We start from the raw sequence: 20405 nt of genomic DNA, 5'->3' as shown, positions 1-20405 counted from the left end.
CATGTTGTTCTGTCGAATGAAAACAGTTTCACAGAACACCAAAGTCAGACAAGAGCATTCTGTAACCATGATCAAAACAAAAACAAGACCACGTCGTAATTTTGTCTGAACACGGACAAAATTTAGGCATTGTCTAAACCACAAAAATGACAAATATGTGTGACTGCTGCTTCTTTATCATTCATGGCTTTAGCCTCTGTCTAGTCTTGACTCCTTCTAAATAAGACTTATTAAGATACCCAGTCATAGAATTACTGCCACTTCCTGACAGCAACCAATCCAGAGTAAGGCCTTGCTTTCTTGAACTCTTCCCAAAATCACAGAACACAAGCCCATAGTAAAATCTAACGCCTTCTTACTGAGATGCCCCCACGGTTCCTCACGCATGCATTCCTCCTGGCTTCAAGAAGTAATAGCTCAATTCTTTCACTACAAGCGTGTTCTTGGTGGGTGTATTGGAGAGCACTGACAGCTCCTCCTATGTCCAGGGGTTATGTTGTGTATACATGCTGAGTGTTTAATTAGACAACCCTGTAAGACTGTTATTATCCTCACGTGGCAGATAAAGACATGGAAGTTCATGAAAATTTAACGATTTGCCCAAGTCCCCCTCCCCAGGAAGAGCCAGCGACCACATTCCAACCCTCCACTAACTCTGCATTGAACACTCTCTTTCCTATGCCCTCCACCGGCGCCCCTTCCCCTCTTCTGCTGGCACCTGCCCGCCCGACCGGGATCCGGCTGGGGGCTACAGCCCAAACATGTTACTTTTGCAACAGTTATTTTATGTGTTTATATGAGAAACGCTATTCGGATTCAGAAACGCTTTGCAACTCCAGAGCCGCTGAGCCTGCGGCGCGGCCCAGCACCCAACAGCGGTGCTGAGTGGCTGCTCCGCCGCGCGGGATCCACTCCGGACCTCCGAGGGTGGGTGCACGATCCACTAGCCACTCTCCGGGGGAGAGTGACGTCGGGGTGGACCAATCGCCGCTGGGGCACCGGCTGCTGGGCCCAATCGCAGGAGACCCGGGTAGAACAGTGACAGCGCCGCGGCAGCCGACCCCGCCTCCTGGGCGGACAGCAATGCTCAGCGGGCTGCGGCCGAGTCACTGCAGAGCGCTGGCCGGGCCGCGGACCGACCGACAGAGGCACCGATCGGCCAACTGTCCACTGCGCAGAAGGAGCGGCCGCCCCGTGCCCCGCCGCGCCGCGCTGAGGCCAAGTCCGCAGAGCCGCGAGGAAGCCGAGGGCTGCGCGGGGAACCGTGCAGGTGTCACTCGGGACGCGGAAGTGCGCTTGCCGTGGTTTGCTTTACAATACGCTTGAGACTCCCCGACAAGGGTAATTTGGTCGAGTTCGACGGGAAAGTCCCCTCCCCACCCCAGCGCCAGCCGCGCAGCCCGAGGTTACTGTCCCCGGCGCGTCCTCCGTTGCCCCAGTCCAGAGGCTGCCTTTGAACCCGGGCGCGCGCGAGCGCAGGGCATCCGAGGCGACAGTACCGGGCACGGCCCGACCTGAGCCCAGCCTGGCAGGAAGACTGTAATCGTGGGGTGAGTTAAAAATAAGGCCCTTCTGATTGGGAGCTGCTTTTTAAAACGCCCCCTCCCTGTCCGTTGTTAACACGCAGCAAAATAACAATAACAGTTGTGCAACTGTGTCTTCCCAAAAGGAACCTCATTGTTGAACTTATGAAAAATCGGTTGGCAGTATACAGTGTGGGAACTGTACTGTGATCATTGGCTAACCAAGATGGTGACAATTTATTATTTCAAAGACTCAAAGGCGGCTGGAGTCCTACAATGTCGTAATCATAAAAATGGAAAGCACGGCAACCTCAGGTTGCTACAGAGTACTCTACTCCAAAGTAAAAGTTATTCTCTGAGAAAGTGCTTACTGCCTTTTCTGTTCTCTAGTTTGCTTGTTTAAACATTTACTCCACGAAATTGCTCAAACTTCCCCATCTTTGAATATCTAGCCTCTGGGATGAGACAGATGATCTTTCTCCGTTTTCACTTTTTATAGAATACAGCTACCTACCCAGGCAATATGAAGATTTTATTTGTAGAACCTGCCATTTTCCTTAGTGCATTTGCTATGACTTTGACCAGTCCGCTGACAACGCAATATGTTTATCGGAGAATATGGGAAGAAACTGGCAACTACACGTTTTCATCTGATAGCAATATTTCTGAGTGTGAAAAAAACAAAAGCAGTCCAATTTTTGCATTCCAGGAGGTAAGAAATTACAATATCCATAGTATTTTTAAAAAAGGGAATGTGTATGGGGCTTTTGAGTCAGAGGACCCTGAACTCATCATCCATTGCTCTCTCTAGGGCAGCCATCAAAGTCCTAATTCCCAAACCTAATGGCCTTTACTGGGACCTCACCCCATTTGAAGTTTCCTGACACCTTTCAAATCTGCCTCTTCTTAAAACACCCTCCTCCTCTGCGACACTAGCCCTTCTCCTTTCTCTCGGAAAATGTCACCACAGTGTCATCTCCTCTGTGGCTGTCTCCTTCCTTTGTCCAAAAAAAAAAAAAAAAGTCTGAAAATTGGGGCAGGGCAGGTTGGAATGGGCTACTTGGTGGACGGGGTGGCTGATGTTTCTCTCTCTCCCTTGCTCTCTTCTTCCCCAATCCTTTTACTGTTTCTGCATGTCCCAGTTTTCAGGGACTCGAGAAAGTGGCGCATCACTGAAGATTGTGGGCCAGTGTCTGTCATAGGGTGGGGTGAAGGAGCGTTTATTGTTTGGTGGTGGTGTCCTGTCAAATCAGCCTTGGCTGTCGCGTGTTAAGGAGCAGCTGTGTGAGGACATCTGGAGTGCAGAGTAACCCCCCCACCCCCCGTTTAGCCAGATATTAAGGAGGCTTTCTTCTTCCCTCTCCAGCCACCTCCCCAATTTTTTGTGTGTAAAACAGGATGCACTTCACCATTCTCCTGGTCCCTTGGGCAGTTTTTGACAAAAGTCTATCATTTCAAAATGCAAAGAGATAGTATCCAGGTTTGGAATTTTTTTTTTTTTTTCTACAATGCCTCAAAAACAAATCACAGCTGTAAACTCTAAACTCTTCTTCTTGGGGCTATTTTGTGATTGTAAAGGAGTGGTGCTGCCTTCCCAGTGAAAGATAATGAGTTAAAAGGAATTGAGTCACCTCCTGCTGGCTCTGAGAGTCCCTGTGACCGGGAGAAGAGCCTGAGAAGGAGGAAATGGCATATCGCCCAAGAGGCAAGGTTCTAGCACTTCCCGAGGTGTCAGGTGGAACCTTGCTGGGGTGAGGCTAGGCAGTTTGGCACAACCCCTAATCTTACTCATTTCCGCATTCCCATGGGAAATGTTTTCTTGGAAGTGATTGTTTCTGAACAGCCTGGAAGACATCAAGGTTCTGGCATAGAACGCATTATCCTGTGGTGACAAGGATAGGCAAAATGGCTCTGCACCTGAGAAGCCCAGAGTCTCTCTAGGTTGAGAAAAACACACATAAACAGAATAGAGTTTAACAAATCCTCTTAGTTTCAAAATTGGGGTCCTACGTAGGGATGCTCTTCAGATTTTGGCTTTGGAGATGTTTGTTAGATACGTACTTGAATCCCATCCTGGAACCTGTCACACAGTGTTTTTTAACCTTGACTGGACGTTGGAATCACCTGAAGTGTTTTTTGTTTATTATGTATTTATGCATGTATGGTACTTTTTGAGACAGGGTCTCAGTCTGCTGCCCACGCTGGAGTGGAGTGGTGTGGTGATAGCTCTCTGCAACTTTGAACTCTAGGCTCAAGTGATCCTCTCACCTCAGCCTCCTGAGTAGCTGGGACTACAGGCCCTTGCCACTATACTCAGCTAATTTTTAATTTTTTTTTTTTTTTTGTAGAGACAGGGTCTTGCTCTGTTCCCCAGGCTGGCTTTAAACTCCTGGCCTCAAGTGAGCCTCCTGCCTGGGCCTCTCAAAGTGTTGGGATTACAGGCGTGAGCCACCGTGCCCGGCATTATTTTATTTTTTTAACTGACAAATAATCATTGTACGTATTCATGGCGCATACAGTGGTGTTTTGATACATACAATGTATAGTGATCAGATCAGGCTAATTAGCATATCCATCAGCTCAAACATCTCTCATTTCTTTGTGTTGGGAACATTCAGTATCCTCCGTCTTGCTCTTTGAAACTATATAATGTATTACTGTTAACTGCAGTCACCCTGTGGTGCTACAGAACACTGAAACTTACTCCTCCTATCTAGCTTAATTTTGTATCCTTTAACAAATCTCTCCTTATAGGCTCTTCAACTTCTGTATTTGATTCTATCCTTTCTTTCAGCTGACCGCTAGGAGCAGGCCGCCTGGTTGCAGTGGGAGGGACCAGGGAGGAGAGGACTAGAATGTCTGGGGAAGTCCGCGGCTCTTGCTGTCTTGGAATGAGGGAAGACAGGCCTTGGTCCAGCCAGCTTGGTGGCTTCTGCAACCGTACAGGTGGCAAGTGTTGGCCCACCTCCAGCCTGGCCCAGCTGCCGAGCACCCTCTATTGCCCAGAGCAGTGGTCTCATGTCAACGATTTTTGCCAAATTTTCAAATTGACTTTTTCATTTATTGTTTCTTGATTGGATTAATATTCAAGAGAAACTACTACTCTGGATCCCTTCCCTTAAAGTTGGTGCTCTTAGACCTCCGGGAACCAGAAACCACCCCTAGCCTCACCTGCCACTCACGCTGGAGTGCCACCCACGCTGGAGTGCCACCCACGCTGGAGTGCCACCCACGCTGGAGTGCCACCCACGCCTACGCTCCGTTTGCTCCTTAGGACAAAGGAACATGTTTGTTTCCCAGGAGGCACCACCATTGCCTTCAGTGATTCATTCAATGACTAAAAAAGGTTTAAATCTGTTTTTTAAATCAGCTTAGCATTTCCCAGTATACAAATGGCACACACTTTTTATATTGACTTTGGAAAATACAGAGAAATGGCAAGCAAAAAATGTTTTAAGATCATGCAAAATTCCTTCCATCAAATAACTAGTATAATGATTGACACATCTTCCAATCTGTGTGTGTATGTCATCTGTCATTGTCATTTTGGTCCTTGGAAGTTGAGTTTATCTTACTCCTCAGGTCATGACATACTACCACCTTTATTTACTTTTTATTTTTTTTTATTTGAGATGGAGTCTCACTCTGTCACCCAGGCTGCAGTGCAATGGCACAATCTCAGCTCACTGCAACCTCTGCCTCCCGGGTTCAAGCAATTCTTCTGCCTCAGCCTCCCGAATAGCTGAGACTACAGGCACAAGCCACCACGCCTGGCTAATTTTTGTATTTTCAATAGAAACAGGGTTTTGCCATGTTGGCCAGGCTGGTCTCAAACTCCTGACCTCAAATGATCCGCCCACCTCAGCCTCCCAAAGTGCTGGGATTACAGGCGTGAACCACCGTGCCTGGCCTTTTTTTTTTTTTTTTTAAGTTTATTTTTAGAGACAGGGTCTCACTATGTTGCCCAGGCTGGTCTCAAATTCCTGGGCACAAGCGAAGCTCCCACCTCGGCCTCCCACAGTGCTGGGATTATAAGCGTAAGCCGCCACACTCAGCCATGGCATGCTACCATCTGTAGACAATGTAAGGCTCCTCTTTCAATTTTATCTTATTCTAAATGTTCTTTTATTTAGTAAATAAAGGAATATGTTTCTCATTAATCTATCTGTGAAGACATAGGTTTAAAAAAAAAGAGGAACAGCCAAGCTCTCCCTAAATAAAGGCTAATTATTTTATTTTATTTTATTTTTTGGTAGAGATAAGAGTTTTACCATGTTGGCCAAGCTGGTCTCAAACTCCTGACCTCAAGTGATCCTCCTGCCTCGGCCTCCCAAAATATGAGGATTACAGGCATGAGCCACCACGCCTGGTCAAAATCTGAAGCTTTTTGATCACCACATTTTACCAGAAGTGTAAAATTCCACACACAAGTACTCAATGGCAACTGTTTTATGCACAAATTGTTTAAAGTATTGTATAAAATTACCTTCAGGCTATATGTATGAGGTACATATGAAACATAAATGAATTTTGTGTTTAAATGTGAGTCCCATCCACAAGGTATCTCATTATATCCCAAAGTCTGAAAAAATCCAAAATCCAAAACACTTCTGGTGTCAAGCATTTCAGATAAGGGATGCTCAGTCTGTATTGCTTTGTAAACTGGATGAAAATGTAAGCTGTATTAGTCCTGCCCATGCACTAGAGATTCCTCATCCATAACCTATTGGCCACAGGGCAAAAAGCATGCACCATGATACTTGTATGCACATTGTGTAAACTACTGTAAACACATTTCTTTTTATTTCTTTGCAGGAAGTTCAGAAAAAAGTGTCACGTTTTAATCTGCAGATGGACATAAGTGGATTAATTCCTGGTCTGCTGTCTACATTCATACTTCTGTCTATTAGTGATCACTACGGGCGAAAATTCCCTATGATTTTGTCTTCCGTTGGTGCTCTTGCAACCAGCGTTTGGCTCTGTTTGCTTTGCTATTTCGCCTTTCCATTCCAGCTTTTGATTGCATCTACCTTCGTTGGTGCATTTTGTGGCAATTATACCACATTTTGGGGAGCCTGCTTTGCTTATATAGTTGATCAGTGTAAAGAACACAAACAAAAAACAATTCGAATAGCTATCATTGACTTTCTAGTTGGACTTGTTACTGGACTGACAGGACTGTTATCTGGCTATTTTATTAGAGGGCTAGGTTTTGGGTGGTCGTTTCTAATTATTGCTGTTTCTCTTGCTGTTAATTTGATCTATATTTTATTTTTTCTTGGTGATCCAGTGAAAGAGTTTTCATCTCAGACTGTTACTATGTCATGTAGTGAAGGCTTCAGAAACCTATTTTACCGAACTTACATGCTTTTTAAAAATGCTTCCAGTAAGAGACGATTTTTACTCTGTTTGTTACTTTTTACAATGATCACTTATTTTTTTGTGGTAATTGGCATTGGCCCAATTTTTATCCTTTATGAATTGGATTCACCACTCTGCTGGAATGAAGTTTTCATAGGTTATGGATCAGCTTTGAACAGTGCCTCTTTTTTGACTAGTTTCCTAGGAATATGGCTTTTTTCTTATTGTATGGAAGATATTCATATGGCCTTCATTGGGATTTTTACCACGATGACAGGAATGGCTATGACCGCGTTTGCCAAGACAACACTGATGATGTTTTTAGGTGAGTTCCAAGTGTAGCTTTAGAACTATGTATTTGATATTCATATAAAATGAATATTGTCTACTAGGGGAAAAACTTTAATATAAAGCCCTCTATTTAAGCCATTCTAGTTCAATTAAAGGGCAATAGCTAGTTTGCCAGGAGTCAATAAGCTGAAAGCCAAATTTGCTTTTAAAAATTTAATTCATGGAATAACCGCATTTCCCAAATTTGTATATTTGCCACGAAATTGTTTTCAGGAACGTTCTTGTTATGAGTCAGTTCTTCCACATAGCTTTCATTAAAGTGAACATTTCTTAAAATGCTACTAAGAAGACTACTTTCCATAAAAATATTGAGGACAATGATATAAGGTATACTAAAAATACTTACAAGACAAAAAACTATGTCAATTTAATATATTCAAGAAGAAATTTTTTAAAGGCAGGTTTTGCAAATTGACCTTTCAGCAAATTGGCCATTTCATAAATTGATTTTTGATGAATTGCTGGTTGGCAAATTAGCCTGCTTCCTTAACTACCTACCTCATAACGGTTTTTGCAGGATTCGAATGAGATACTGCATTGGAAAAGGCTATGGAACTATCAAATGAGACTCTGGGAAAGGTCCAGTTTACTCTTTTCTCTAATAAAGGTGTTAACCCCTTATTATCTTGCAGGGAAGCAGTGTGACCAAACAGAATTGGGCCCAACTTCCATCTATAGTCCTAGATGGTCTTGGACAAGTTACTGAACTACTCTCAGCCCTAATTTCCTCATCTGTAAAATGGGCATGGTACTACCTAATTTAGAGGATTACAGTGAATATTAGGTAGTTGTCAAGCACTCGCTTAGCACAATCCCTACCATTCAATAATGGCCAGTTTTTCTCCCTGTCTCCCTAAGAGCTGCCAAGGCCAAGTAAGTTAACCTATGTGAAAACGCTTTGAGAACGGTAAAGTGATCTGCTAATGTCATATTTTACTATTTTATGATGTAATTAAAACTACTGACTATTAAGGGTCATAACTGAAGACCAGAGGTAATTTGTGTTTATGAAGTTATTCTGCCACAAAGATGAACAGGCAAGATGATAAAGAACCAGTTTACCAATAAATGAATCAATATAATAAAGGCATGCTAACACTAAGAGTGCCAAGTCTGAAAAAAGCACAAACAAAAACGAATTCGCAGTCACAATTTGCTAAATAAGAGGTTAATACATAATTAGGAAAATAAGCAGACCAGTCTTTTTTTTTTTTGAGACGGAGTCTCACTCTGTCACTAGGCTAGAGTGCAGTGGTGTGATCTGGGCTCACTGCAACCTCTGCCTCCCAGGTTCAAGCGATCCTCCTGCCTCAGCCTCCCAAGTAGCTGGGATTACAGACATGTGCCACCAGGCCTGGCTAATTTGGTATTTTTAGTAGAGACAGGGTTTCTCCATGTTAGTGAGGCTGGTCTCGAATTCCTGAACTCAGGTGATCCAACTGCTGTGGCCTCCCAAAGTGCTGGGATTACAGGCATGAGCCACTGAGCCCGGCCAGCAGATCAGTCTTAATCGGCAGATTATATAAATAGATCTAGACCTAAAAACTACATGATCTCTTGTTCTTTGCACTGGAATAGGAATTCTCGAGTAAATTAACCTTAAACTGACCTGTCCATAGTCTACTTTAGTTCATCAAACAGAGTTCTACAATTAATTCATTCCATTTTTAGATACAATGAGTTAGGATGCTTGTAGAAAAGGAAATATTTAGGCAGCGTGAAAGTGTTTCCTGTTTTAAATTGACCGTTAGCTTTCAGAATACGCCAGTGATGTTGAACCCTTTCTCTCACAGCCAGGGTGCCGTTCCTTTTCACTGTTGTGCCATTCTCTGTTCTCCGGTCCATGTTGTCAAAAGTGGTTCATTCGACTGAACAAGGTGAGTTTAATTTGCTTAAGAAATATGAATCTACCATCTTTACAAACTCAAATCTGTGTACAACAATGTTTAATGCTTCAGAATATTCTACAGCCCTTTTTATGCACAGATCTCCTTTTGAATAAAGTGGTAAGCTCTGTGAGGAAAAGGCTTACATTCTTGTAAGGGAGCCCCTACCTAGGGCCTTGTACTTCAGAGAGCTCACCGGGCTCTGGGCCATGCCCCACCCTAAGAAGAAAGGAGACCTCAGCGCCAGGTGGGAGATGCCCTCTGGGAGCTCACCATATCTCCTTCCTTCTGGACTGAACTCTGCCCACCTGGATTCCTGCAATTCCCAGCCCAGAACATGTCCAGTAAGGGCCTAGATGATCCTCTTCCTCAGCCACCTTCTCCTGAGGGTGGACGGTGCCCAGTGTGCTCACCTGTAGATCAACGAAGGAGCCAAGGGGCGACTCCTTATAGAGGGTCTGGCTGGACCTTGGAATCGCAGGATGGGGGTGCTCTACACCCACATGTAAATGACCCTTTCTGAGTAGGGTGGTGCAAAGGGTAGAGCAGAATGGGGGTGGGCTCCAGCTGGGCACCAAAGGCTGAGGGCCAGTTCACCCTGGGCCACTCTGTTCCTACATGGAACTCTGAAAACGTCTGAGAAGCCTCCGTGTGTGCTGGTCTTCTAGATCATTCATTACAAAGGGATATTTTTCACAGTACGAAGGCATAATATATTTTAGTTAACAGTTTGTTAGCCAGATTTCAAATAACTTTAAAATCCTTAGAATATAATATAGAGGCCTCTAATCATGTTCTTACACTGGCCCCTACAAATGTCACAGCTGGGCCTGACTCAGAATCCTGGCAGAAAACGTGGTCCCACTCAGCTGGTTCAATCGAGCGACTTTCATGAAGGCCATTATAGAGAGTGGGCAATGTCAGGGCAGCCAGAGAGATGCCCCAGATAGGAAGCAGAGAAGAAACACCGTATCCCTTCCCCTGTTTCACCCTTTTAACCAAGTGCAGCAGGAACTCAGGCCAGCACGAAAGTCCAAGCCATACAGTCTGTGGGGTCAGCCTCCCAAGCACAGAGCAGGGCACACAAAGTCAGACAGTTGAAGGGGTGGGCAGAGAATAACCAGGATGCAGCAAAGACAAAAATTAAATGTTCAGTGAGAACTAGTTACTAGTTAGATATCAGGCATATGGGGTTGTCCTCCTTCCCTTTTGTATCATATGAATCTTATTAGACATTGGCACTTTCTTTAATGTCATATCTTAGCCCAGTGCTATGAATGTACTTATTTGATTTATGAATAATTCATAATTATGCTACTGTATTTTTACCCGTTTAGTCAACACTGGAGAAGACTACATAATTCAATAAATTAAAAATATGCTTTCTTTCTTTCTTTTTTTTTTTTTTTTTTGAGACAGTTTTGCTCTTGTTGTCCAGGCTGAGGTGCAATGGTGCGATCTCAGCTCACTGCAACCTCCACCTCCTGGGTTCAAGCAATTCTCCTGCCTCAGCCTCCTGAGTAGCTGGGATTACAGGTTCCTGCCACCAGGCTTGGCTAATTTTTGTGTTTTTAGTAGAGACGGCGTTTCACCATGTTGGCCAGGCTGGTCTTGAACTCCTGACCTCAGGTTATCGTCCCGCCTTAGCCTCCCAAAGTGCTGGGATTACAGGCATGAGCCACCGTGCCCGGCCTCTTATTTTACACTCATAAGATGAAGCTTTATATTCACGCATTTGTTTATAGATGATGTGATGATGATTACTTTGAAAACCACTAAAGAATGGAAAAATTTATATAAACTATGTAAAAATCTATCTGCTTCTTTGGATTATGCAATAGTTTCTTAGATATGACACCAAAAGCACAACAACAAAGGAAAACATTGATAGATTAGACTTCATCCAAAAATTTCACTCAAAGTTTGTCCTTTGAAAAGTTTGTATGTTTCAAAGGACAACATCAAGAAAGTGAGGCCAGGAGCAGTGGCTCACACCTGTAATCCCAGCAGTTTGGAAGGGCAAGGTGGGCGCATCACCTGAGGTCAGGAGTTCGAGACCAGTCTTACCAACATGGTGAAACCCCTTCTCTACTAAAAATACAGAAAGGAAAGGAAAGGAAAGGAAAGGAGAGGAGAGGGGAGGGGAGGGGAGGAAGGAGAGAAAGGGCAACCGACAACCCACAGAATAGGAGAAGATATTTGCAAATTGTATTTGTCTGATCAGGAACTTGTATGCAGCATATTTAAGAACCCTTAAAATTCAACAACAAAAAGACAGCTCAGTTTAAAAATGGGCAAAGGATTTGAACAGAAGATATACAAATGACCGATAAGCACATGAAAATGCTGGATATCTTTAGCCATCAGGGAAATGCAAAGCAAAACCACAGAGTGAGACCCACGGGGGTGGCCAAAATAAAATAGGCCATAGCAAGTGTTGATGAGGATGTGGAGAAATTGGAGCCCTCATACACGGCGAGTGGGAACATAAAATGGTGCAGCAGCTGTGCAAAGCAGTTTGGCAGTTCCTCAGAAAGTTAGTTGCCTTATGATTCAGCAATCCCTCCCCTACTTACATACCATGAGAAGTGAAAGCATATGTCCACACAAAATCTTGTTCATGGCAGCATTATTCATAATAGCCAAAAAGTGAAACCTATGCAAATGTTCATGAACTGACAAATGGATAAACAAAATGTGGTTTATCCATCCAGCAAACTGCTCTTCTGCAATAAAAAGAAATATTATTCTGTTACATGCCGTAACGTGGATGAACTATGAAGTGATTATGCAAAATTTAAGAAGCCAGTCACAAAGGGCCACATATTGTCATTTAAATATGATTCTGTTTACGTGAAATGTGCAGAATAGGCAAATCCATAGAGACAGAAATTCGATTAGGGCTTGACTGGGGCTGGGGAAGGGGAATGACTACTTATGGGTACACAGTTTATTTTGGGGCTGATGAAAATGTTCCACAGATAGTGGTGATGGTTGCACAACTCTGTAACATACTAAGAACCACTGAATTGCAGACTTTAAAAGGGTGAGTTTTGTGGGATGTTAATTATATCTCAATAAAGCTGTTGGGGAAAAAAATTTACCTGCTTTGATTTAGAGCTAAAATAGAGCTGTCAAGATGTATAGTTTATTTTTGTTTATATTTGGTTTAGTTTATGAAGCCTTTTAAAAAGTCATCTCCGCCAGGTGCAGTGGCTCACACCTATAATCCCAGCACTTTGGGAGGCCGAGGTGGGAGGATCACTTGAGGCCAGGAGTTCAAGAGCAGCGTGGGCAACAGAGGGAGACTCTATCTCTATGAAAAATAAAAATAAAAATAAAAAAGTCATATCATACTGTTAAATACAGTAATATTTTAAAATGTTTACATTTTGGCGTTTCTTATTCTGAATTCCGGTAACTGTGAATTGTGACTTCATTATTCTGGGATACTTATTTTGTTCTTAACTGCAAACTAAACAATCTTTTGGATGATGCCAACATTTCTATAACTAAATGTATTATTATTCTTCATTATTATTTAAAGTGGACATTTTTGTGAAAGTATTAGGCACTTTAAATAATGAGAGGAGTGGGGAAATACTGCCGAAGTTTTCAGGAGCCTCTCGTTATTTCTATTATCTTAAATAAGAAAGGTAAGAAAATGGAATTCCAGTAATTATTTTGAAATCTCTACGCTCTGCACCACTGTGAACTCATAGCTGAAGCTGCCTTGGACTATTTTACCTGGGCATCACCCATATACTCCTTGTGATTATAAATTGGGATACAGTAAAACAGACTTGATTTTTGAAGTCTATTCCATTAAAAAAGAAACAAACAATTTAGAAGATGAACTCAGTTGGACTTATCCTTTAATCCTGTTTTATCTCTGGCAACTATTAAACAAGTTGAACTGCTCAGAGAAGTTGGGCAATAAGCTAAAGCTACTTCATAATAGTATGGTTCCATCAGAACAGATGGTGCAGAGTCTGACCTATTTCCCATCAAGAATAGATTAAAACCCTTATATAATAGAACTAGTGCTGTGCAGTCTGTTTTCCATAGCACTATTCCTGGCTGCAGCAGGAGATCAGAAATAAAAGAAAATAATGTAGTTAGACAAGTAGAAGAGCATCCTTCCAATTAAACGGACTTAATGTATTATCATAAATCATGGAGGCAGTAAGTCTGCATGCTACTTGATGACTGGTAAATGGGATCCTGAATTAAGCTTTTATTCATTCATTTGACAAATATTTATTAAATGCCTGCCATGCACCAGGACAGCTGAGCCCTAGGGATACAGCTGTGAGCAAGGCAGATCGACAAAGCTTTCATTTTAGTTAAAAGAAGACACATAAGTGATCACATGATATTTCACAGAGATAGATGTATGTTTTATGAAGGTATGTCCTATCACTCAGTGAATAATTTGAAGCAATATATGAGAATATGTACAATAAAATGAAAAAGTTTAAATAGATAAAAATCAATACACGGTCTAAAAGATCAAGACCATGGGGAAAATTAGAATATAGACAAACCATATCTAATTTTGAAAGATAACCCTCAAGCTTGGCCTTTTCCTTCCTATCAGTCCAAGCAAACACAGTTATTTACATGATGTGTATTGTCAATAAGAAAAATGCATTGCAGTTTATCATGGAAAAGTAAACTTGGCAAAGTGGGGAATAAGCATAGTGGCTTGTTGACAAAATCTGCAGAAAGCAGAAGATACATATATAGGAACTGAGACCAAGAAAGTCAGATCAAGCTGACTGAAAGTGGTCATGAAATTTTATATCTGATGATGAGCAATTTGACAAAGAGGAAGAAAAGCACATGAAGATGGTCAGGCTGTCTTTGGAGGTTTAACTCTTCAGTTGACATGGTCTTGGATTCCAGATGAAACTAAACCTAGGTAGAATACTGTCTGTTTCTGATTGTGAGCTTGTACTGACCATGCAGACTTCATGAACAATGCTGAGTGGCCTACCCTTGACCAGCTTTGGTGTATAGCAAGTATGACCGTGGCAGAATCCCCATTCTTCATCTTCTAAGGCACCTTAGGGCAGAGGCAGTTGCAAGCAATAAGGTGGAAACAGATGTTTTCAAGAATCACTTAACATTAAACCGTGGCATAAACCTTCACTAGAGCACGGGATGGTTAATTTGATGAGTCAAACATGCAGAATCTAGTGGTGATGGAATTTTTTGGTCACACTGAAGAGGGGGATAAAATTCCACTTGCAGAATGTATGATAAGAGTCTCCTCTCCGCCTGCAGCTGTCACGTTTGCCAGACTGAGGAGCAGATAAGGGTTTCTTTACCTTTCAAAAGGCTCTTGCAGGACGCATTGCTTGTTAGGAGCCATCCTGCGCTTTCAGGCATCACAGATTAGCATGGGGACGGAGGGTGGGAGACAGCATCCTGAAGAGCCGGGGTAGGTGTGGCTTTGCCTGGGGCTGTGGCAGAGAGGCAAAGACCTGCAGTGGCAGAGACCTGCAGTGTTCAAAAGAGTCAGCTGCATTGTCTTTTTAGCTTTGCCCTGTGGACACTGGAACTCAGCTATCTGGAGTTTTCAACATCTCTCCCATCAGGTCCAAGGAGAACCTTTGCCTTAGTTTCCTCAGCTGCAGAATGGGCTGCTGACTTCCTAGGGACTTTGAGGGAATAACGTGCACTTCGTTCACCAAGCAGTGCCCTCATGTTTACTGTTTTCAGTGAATAACAGTTGTCTTCGTTAGTTTGTGTTTGTTGTTTTGTAATTCTGCCTTTTCTTTTTCTCCCTCTATACCCCTACCCCAAACAGGTACCCTGTTTGCTTGTATTGCTTTCTTAGAAACACTTGGAGGAGTCACTGCAGTTTCTACTTTTAATGGAATTTACTCAGTCACTGTTGCTCGGTACCCTGGCTTCACTTTCCTGCTGTCTGCTGGTCTGTTACTACTTCCAGCCGTCAGTCTATGGTATGTCATTACTTTTAGTCATTTTATCAAAGGGTACATGGATTAAGTGAATCCCCTAACCTCACCAGTAAAATTACATAGATCTGTTGAAATTTTGCCTCAGAATGTGCTTTTCTCAAGAACTTTTAGACATGAAGTGCTCGCTTCAGCAGCATGTATACAAAATTGGAATGATACAGTGAAGATTAGCATGCTCCCCGTGCAAGGATGACATGAAAATTCATGAAGTGTTTCATATTTTAATAAAATAAATTTTTTTAATTAAAAAAAAGAGAGCCGGTCATGATGGTGTATGCCTGAAGTCCCAGCTACTCAGGAGACTGAGGCGGGAAGATCATTTTGAGCCCAGGTGTTTGAGACCAGCCTGGACAACATAGCAAGACCCCCATGTCATTAAAATAAATAAAAATATGTGAAAGCATCTGTCAACAATTTTGGGAGACTTAGGAAGAAAAAGAGAGTGACATGCATAAAGAACTCAAAGAAAGACTGTTCGTTATAACTCCCCGCCTTTAAACCATTGATTAAATTAGCATCTAAGATTAGAGATTTATACCTTAAACTATGATTTCCCAGAGTACAGTATCCCCTGATGGTCAAATATTGCTGTAATTAGATTGACTTTCACGTGGATTCTTGTATAAATGACAAAAGCAGATAGGATGTGCTGACTATTGAGTTCTCTTTCCAGAGTTGGCTTGTTTAATGACTTTGTCTGGTTTTAATGACTTGTTTAAACTTCTGTTTAAATGTTTTTAAATTTAAATATTCAAATTAAAGAAGCACAAAATTCCATTTATGAATAGTACATATAATGGATAGATCAGAAGCATAAATATAAGAGCAATATTTATGCCTTCTTTTTGCTTTCTATTTAACAAAAAATGTGAGCTGGCAAGATGAATGATGGCTGAAATGTCCAAGCAAATTTATTTGACACATTAATGAAGAGCTCATTAATCTGTTTCTGCTGAGCTCTGTGCATTTCATGTGACTGATAGCATAGCACAGTGATGGGAATCAAGGCAGTGGAGACACAAGAAGCCAGGCCTTCTCTGCTTTCTCCTAAGCACTTTGGGGTAAGGCTCTGAGTTAGGGAGGAAAGTACCTATAAGCACAGGTGTTAAGCATCCTGCCAAGATGGCAGACTCCGGAACGGGCCGGCTCATGTCTTACTCATAGTAGGAGCTCAGTACTTACTGTTTCTACTGAATTCTGATACCTAGATCTGTGTCAGACAGAGAACAAGAGTATTTGCAGTTCCTCTAATTTTGATGAAAAGTTATTTATACTAGTTATCTTTTTTAAAAAGAGACTATTCATCTATTGAATTAACAAAATTACCAGTACATACTGCGCTGGTGAGCACATAAGACAACTGATCTTACACACTGTTGATAATAGTGCTATTCAGCTGTATCATAAAGCAATTCATGAACGTATCAAAAGCTCTTTTTTCAAAGTTCATAGTGATTGATCCAGCAATTCCTTTTAGAAACATACTCTAAAGAAATCTTCAGTAATGTTGTCAAAAATTGATATATAAAAATGTTAATTACAGCAAAAAAATTTTAAATGACCAAACTGTCAAACAGTGGGAGAATGTTTAAGTAAATGATGGTACAGCCATTTCATGAAAAATAACTAATAAGAATTGTAGCAGGCACCATGGCTCATGCCTGTAACCCCAGCACTTTGGGAGGTTGAGGCAGGAGGACTGCTTGAGGCCAGGAGTTCAAGACCAATCTGGGCAACATAGTGAGACTCTCATCTTTACCAAAAAAAAGAGATTTTTTTAAAAAGTAGGAAAATAAAATTTAAATTAAAGAAGAGAATTGCATACATGGTGAGTAGAATAATAGGTAATTCTAATTTTAGTCTTCATATATTTATAAATTCTGCTATAACTAATAGATAAAAGGCAGTTGTCCTTTTAATAATAAGGTAAATGTAGATGGGCTTCTGAGTTTTTTTTTAACCCTACACTGCTCAATATTTTAAAAATCAAAATTACATGCTGTCTTACCTCCAAAGTTTCTGGGCTTCAGTTACAGCGATCGAACAGGAACTTCCTTAATAGCTTTAGTTATAACTAGTTTATGTGGACTACACAGAGTTAACAATGGGACAGATGGGATATCTTAGGGGTCTAGAAGATTTTAAAAAATCATGTAGTTTTTAAATTATTTTAAGAATACCACGCATGAATCAGCTGGATTCAAAATGCCAGGATACTCCTCCTAATAATCTGCATAATTTATTAAAAGCTATATAACTGGGAAAAAATGTTGGAAAACAGATTACTTATTTATGTATTGTCTTAATCTCAACTCTAAAATGTCTTGTTTCGTTTTATAGTGTTGTCAAGTGTATCAGCTGGAATGAGGGAAGCTATGAACTTCTTATACAGGAAGAATCCAGTGAAGACAATAGAAGTTAATTCAATAGAAGTTAATTCAATCCAGTTAATTCAATAGAAGAATCCAGTGAAGAATGCTTCAGACAGATAACTGTGAATCTATGAATGCACATATCACATACTGTGACTTCTGAAGACTGTAAATGAATTCCACAATCAGTGCTTCACTGAGAACCCATTTGATGTATCTTTTCTCCTAAGCTGGACAGTCAGAGAGACAGCTCCTGGCTTTAGCTTCTTGCGGTACCACACACTTTGAGCACTTTGTGCGTATCATGCAATGTACTTGCAATACACAGAACAAATCTCAAATACGCCTCACTTTTGGACACAGAAGAGAAACATTAAAACTTAAGGGTGCAAGGTGGGATCAAGAAACTTGATCAGGTCAAAAGCAATAATCTCCCTGACATATTCCAGGCTCTTACACTGAGACCAAAGAGAAATCTTTACCTTAGTTTCTTCATCAGCAGAATGGGTTTCTGGCCTCTCTCAGGGATTTTTGAAGGCATAATGAAAATTATGATGAATCATTCATTGGTAGGAAAATAATGATGTAAGTTTCACATATGTGTAATTTTACCTATACTTCTTAATGCTTCATTTGATAGAGCCTGTTAAGCTGCTATTGATAGAGCTTATATACTGACTTCTGAAGACTGTACACGAATTCCACAATCAGTGCTTCACTGATACAAAATCCTTAAAAGGGAGGCACTTTAAAGACTATGTATTTTTCACTTTTCTTAATATGTTTCATCAGTGACAGGCATGATAATGTTTCTAATGTAATGGGTAATTGGGAAAAATAGATTAGAAATAAAATTGCTTTAAAGAAGTTAAAAAACTGAATGAACAGCTAATAGTGGTATAAAAAACTGAATGAACAGTAATGTTTGGAGCCAACATGTTGTCCCTTGTGTTAGTAAAAGGATATTCACATTCCATGATCCCTGGCTGAGTTCCACCTCTAGTCTTTCTTACCCAGCTGTTGTCTATCCTTGTTCAATTAGAAATACTGATAAGAGAATTTTTAGAATACAGATCTTGTACTCCTTAAATTTGAATCTGTCAGCATTGTCACTCATAGGAAAATGATCAAACAAGCAAGCCAGTCATGATTTGACCCCTTTCCATCTCATTTCTGACTGCCTTACACTCATCCTGAGGTCCACCTTGGTCTCTCAAAACACCATGTGTTCTCATGCCCCCATGTCTTTTCACACACTGTTCCATTTGCTCTTCCTCCCACATTACACTGAAACTTTCAAGCCTCAGCCAAAACATTGCTGCTTCTGCATAGCAGCCTTCTTGACATCCCTTCTTACTCCCCAGTCCCTACAGGGCTTCCGTAGCTCTTTGTGCGTACTTCAATCCCAGCATTTTCCATCAACTTGTAATTGTTTCTGCTACCTGACAATCATCGCCTTGAGTACTGGACAACCTTTGATTACTCATATCTTCAATAAATGTTTGTTGAACTAAACTAAATGACTACAAAATTTTATTTTTACTTGTAAAAATCATTTAAATCTATATATTTAATGCCTTATGAGAGTAACCACTGTTATCATGCCAATCGTTAAGCCAGCCTTGCAGACAAATTGAAAAATATGCCAGCTTATACACTTTTAAAATTGATTTACAGTATTTTCATAGGTCCTTTAATACCTCCCATTTTCTAAGTTACCATAAATAATAACACAAATGCCCTAAAGTGCAACTAAATTATTAACTTCACTGTAATCTCTTGAAAGCAGATACGATCTTCTGTTTTATAGTATTGCTTAGGACTTTAAGGAAATCAGTGATTGCTTGACTAGTGAATAGCACATTTAATATACTAGAAATTCTTATTTCCAAGATCGTTCCTTTTAGGTTAAGCTAGTATCTTCTGGGCTTGAGGGCTCATGTAATAACTAAGTGATTCTCAGATTGACTGATACATTTTTGTTTTCCTTCCTGTCCAAGGTTCTTCCCAAACCAAAAGAAAAAGCATCTTACAGTTTATAAAGTAGATATTCATTCTCCTCATTTTACGGAAGAGGAAGGTAAGTCTCACAGAGATTTGGCTTGACTGTGGTTATTCACTGCCTATCAGCATTACACATGAATGGACTTGACCCTACTGACGTTCTTCATACTAGGGTTTGCAGTAACAGATTATAAACCCCAAAGCAAGAATTGCATATGTGTAGCATGATGTACCCATCAAAAACACATTAACAAAAAACTGTACCCAACTCACTGCCTATAATTATCTTTTTTGAGTTTAGACAAGATGGTCTATAAAGTCTCTTCCAGCTCAACAGCCCATGGTTTTACACATCTCATCTGAACTGAAGAGGTACTGTGTAATACAGTTGAAGGGTTAACAGATGGTTTCTCAGTTGAGCAAAAAGTCGATTTGAGAGGTAGCAAGTATATCAGGAGATTAGATTGAGGTGACCAAGGGCAAAAATGTAGCACAAATGAACCTAACTATCTCCAAAGTGTCTAGCCTAAGAGACAATTAGTAAATGTGGTGCTGAAGAGATGAGAGAAGCATGCAAGCTGATGGGATGGGGAACTATAGACTCAAAACAGAAATGGAAAAAAAAAAAAAAGATCTAATTTCCCATCATGTAACCCAATTATCTGAAGAAAGAATGTTAATGGAAGGACTTGTCTTTATGGAGCCCATTTAAAGATAAACCAAAGAGGAAAAAAACATGTTCCATGTTATCCAGTAGTGTACAAAGGAGGTTAGATTACTGTATCTACTAGAAATGAAGTTTCTCATCGTTACAGAGGACTAGTCAATGAGATTGTCCACAGCCTGCATTGCATGGCCTCAAACATCTAAATCCCTTTTCTCCACTTCCATACTCACTAAATAATTGTATCTGGAGTT

The 20405-nt window shown here is 41.0% G+C and overlaps 1 protein-coding gene and 1 non-coding gene across 5 annotated transcripts; both read left to right on the top strand.

The window, feature by feature from the left end:
* The first annotated feature begins 1064 nt into the window (after positions 1-1064).
* On the top strand, positions 1065-18998 carry SLC46A3 (solute carrier family 46 member 3). Of its 4 annotated transcripts, none has more exons than XM_074021795.1 (6): positions 1065-1341; positions 2023-2235; positions 7082-7209; positions 9029-9112; positions 14937-15093; positions 17452-18998. In XM_074021795.1, the coding sequence occupies exons 2-6, from the start codon at positions 2126-2128 to the stop codon at positions 17531-17533; spliced, it is 561 nt and encodes a 186-aa protein (XP_073877896.1). In that variant the 5' UTR covers positions 1065-1341; positions 2023-2125; the 3' UTR covers positions 17534-18998. The 4 variants fall into 4 exon arrangements, with proteins under 4 accessions (XP_073877896.1, XP_065389191.1, XP_073877895.1 ...); XM_065533119.2 differs by having other exon boundaries at positions 6339-7209; XM_074021794.1 differs by having other exon boundaries at positions 1065-1550.
* Positions 15230-15335, top strand: LOC123569946 (U6 spliceosomal RNA). Its single transcript, XR_006693818.1, has one exon. It is a non-coding gene; the product is annotated as a U6 spliceosomal RNA (small nuclear RNA).
* Positions 18999-20405: the final 1407 nt, after the last annotated feature.

The sequence above is a fragment of the Macaca fascicularis genome, chromosome 17, assembly GCF_037993035.2.
Source record: "Macaca fascicularis isolate 582-1 chromosome 17, T2T-MFA8v1.1".
In the NCBI taxonomy this organism is placed as follows: domain Eukaryota; kingdom Metazoa; phylum Chordata; class Mammalia; order Primates; family Cercopithecidae; genus Macaca; species Macaca fascicularis.
This window is presented reverse-complemented; position numbering and strand designations above follow the sequence as displayed.

What these genes read in the sequence shown, in the direction of transcription:
- SLC46A3 (XM_065533119.2), top strand. Translation starts at nt 2,047, where the DNA reads ATGAAGATTTTATTTGTAGAACCTGCCATTTTCCTTAGTGCATTTGCT. An exon ending in CAATTTTTGCATTCCAGGAG is followed by an intron (nt 2,236 to 6,338) that starts GTAAGAAATTAC and finishes ATTTCTTTGCAG; the next exon opens with GAAGTTCAGAAAAAAGTGTC. An exon ending in AACACTGATGATGTTTTTAG is followed by an intron (nt 7,210 to 9,028) that starts GTGAGTTCCAAG and finishes TTTCTCTCACAG; the next exon opens with CCAGGGTGCCGTTCCTTTTC.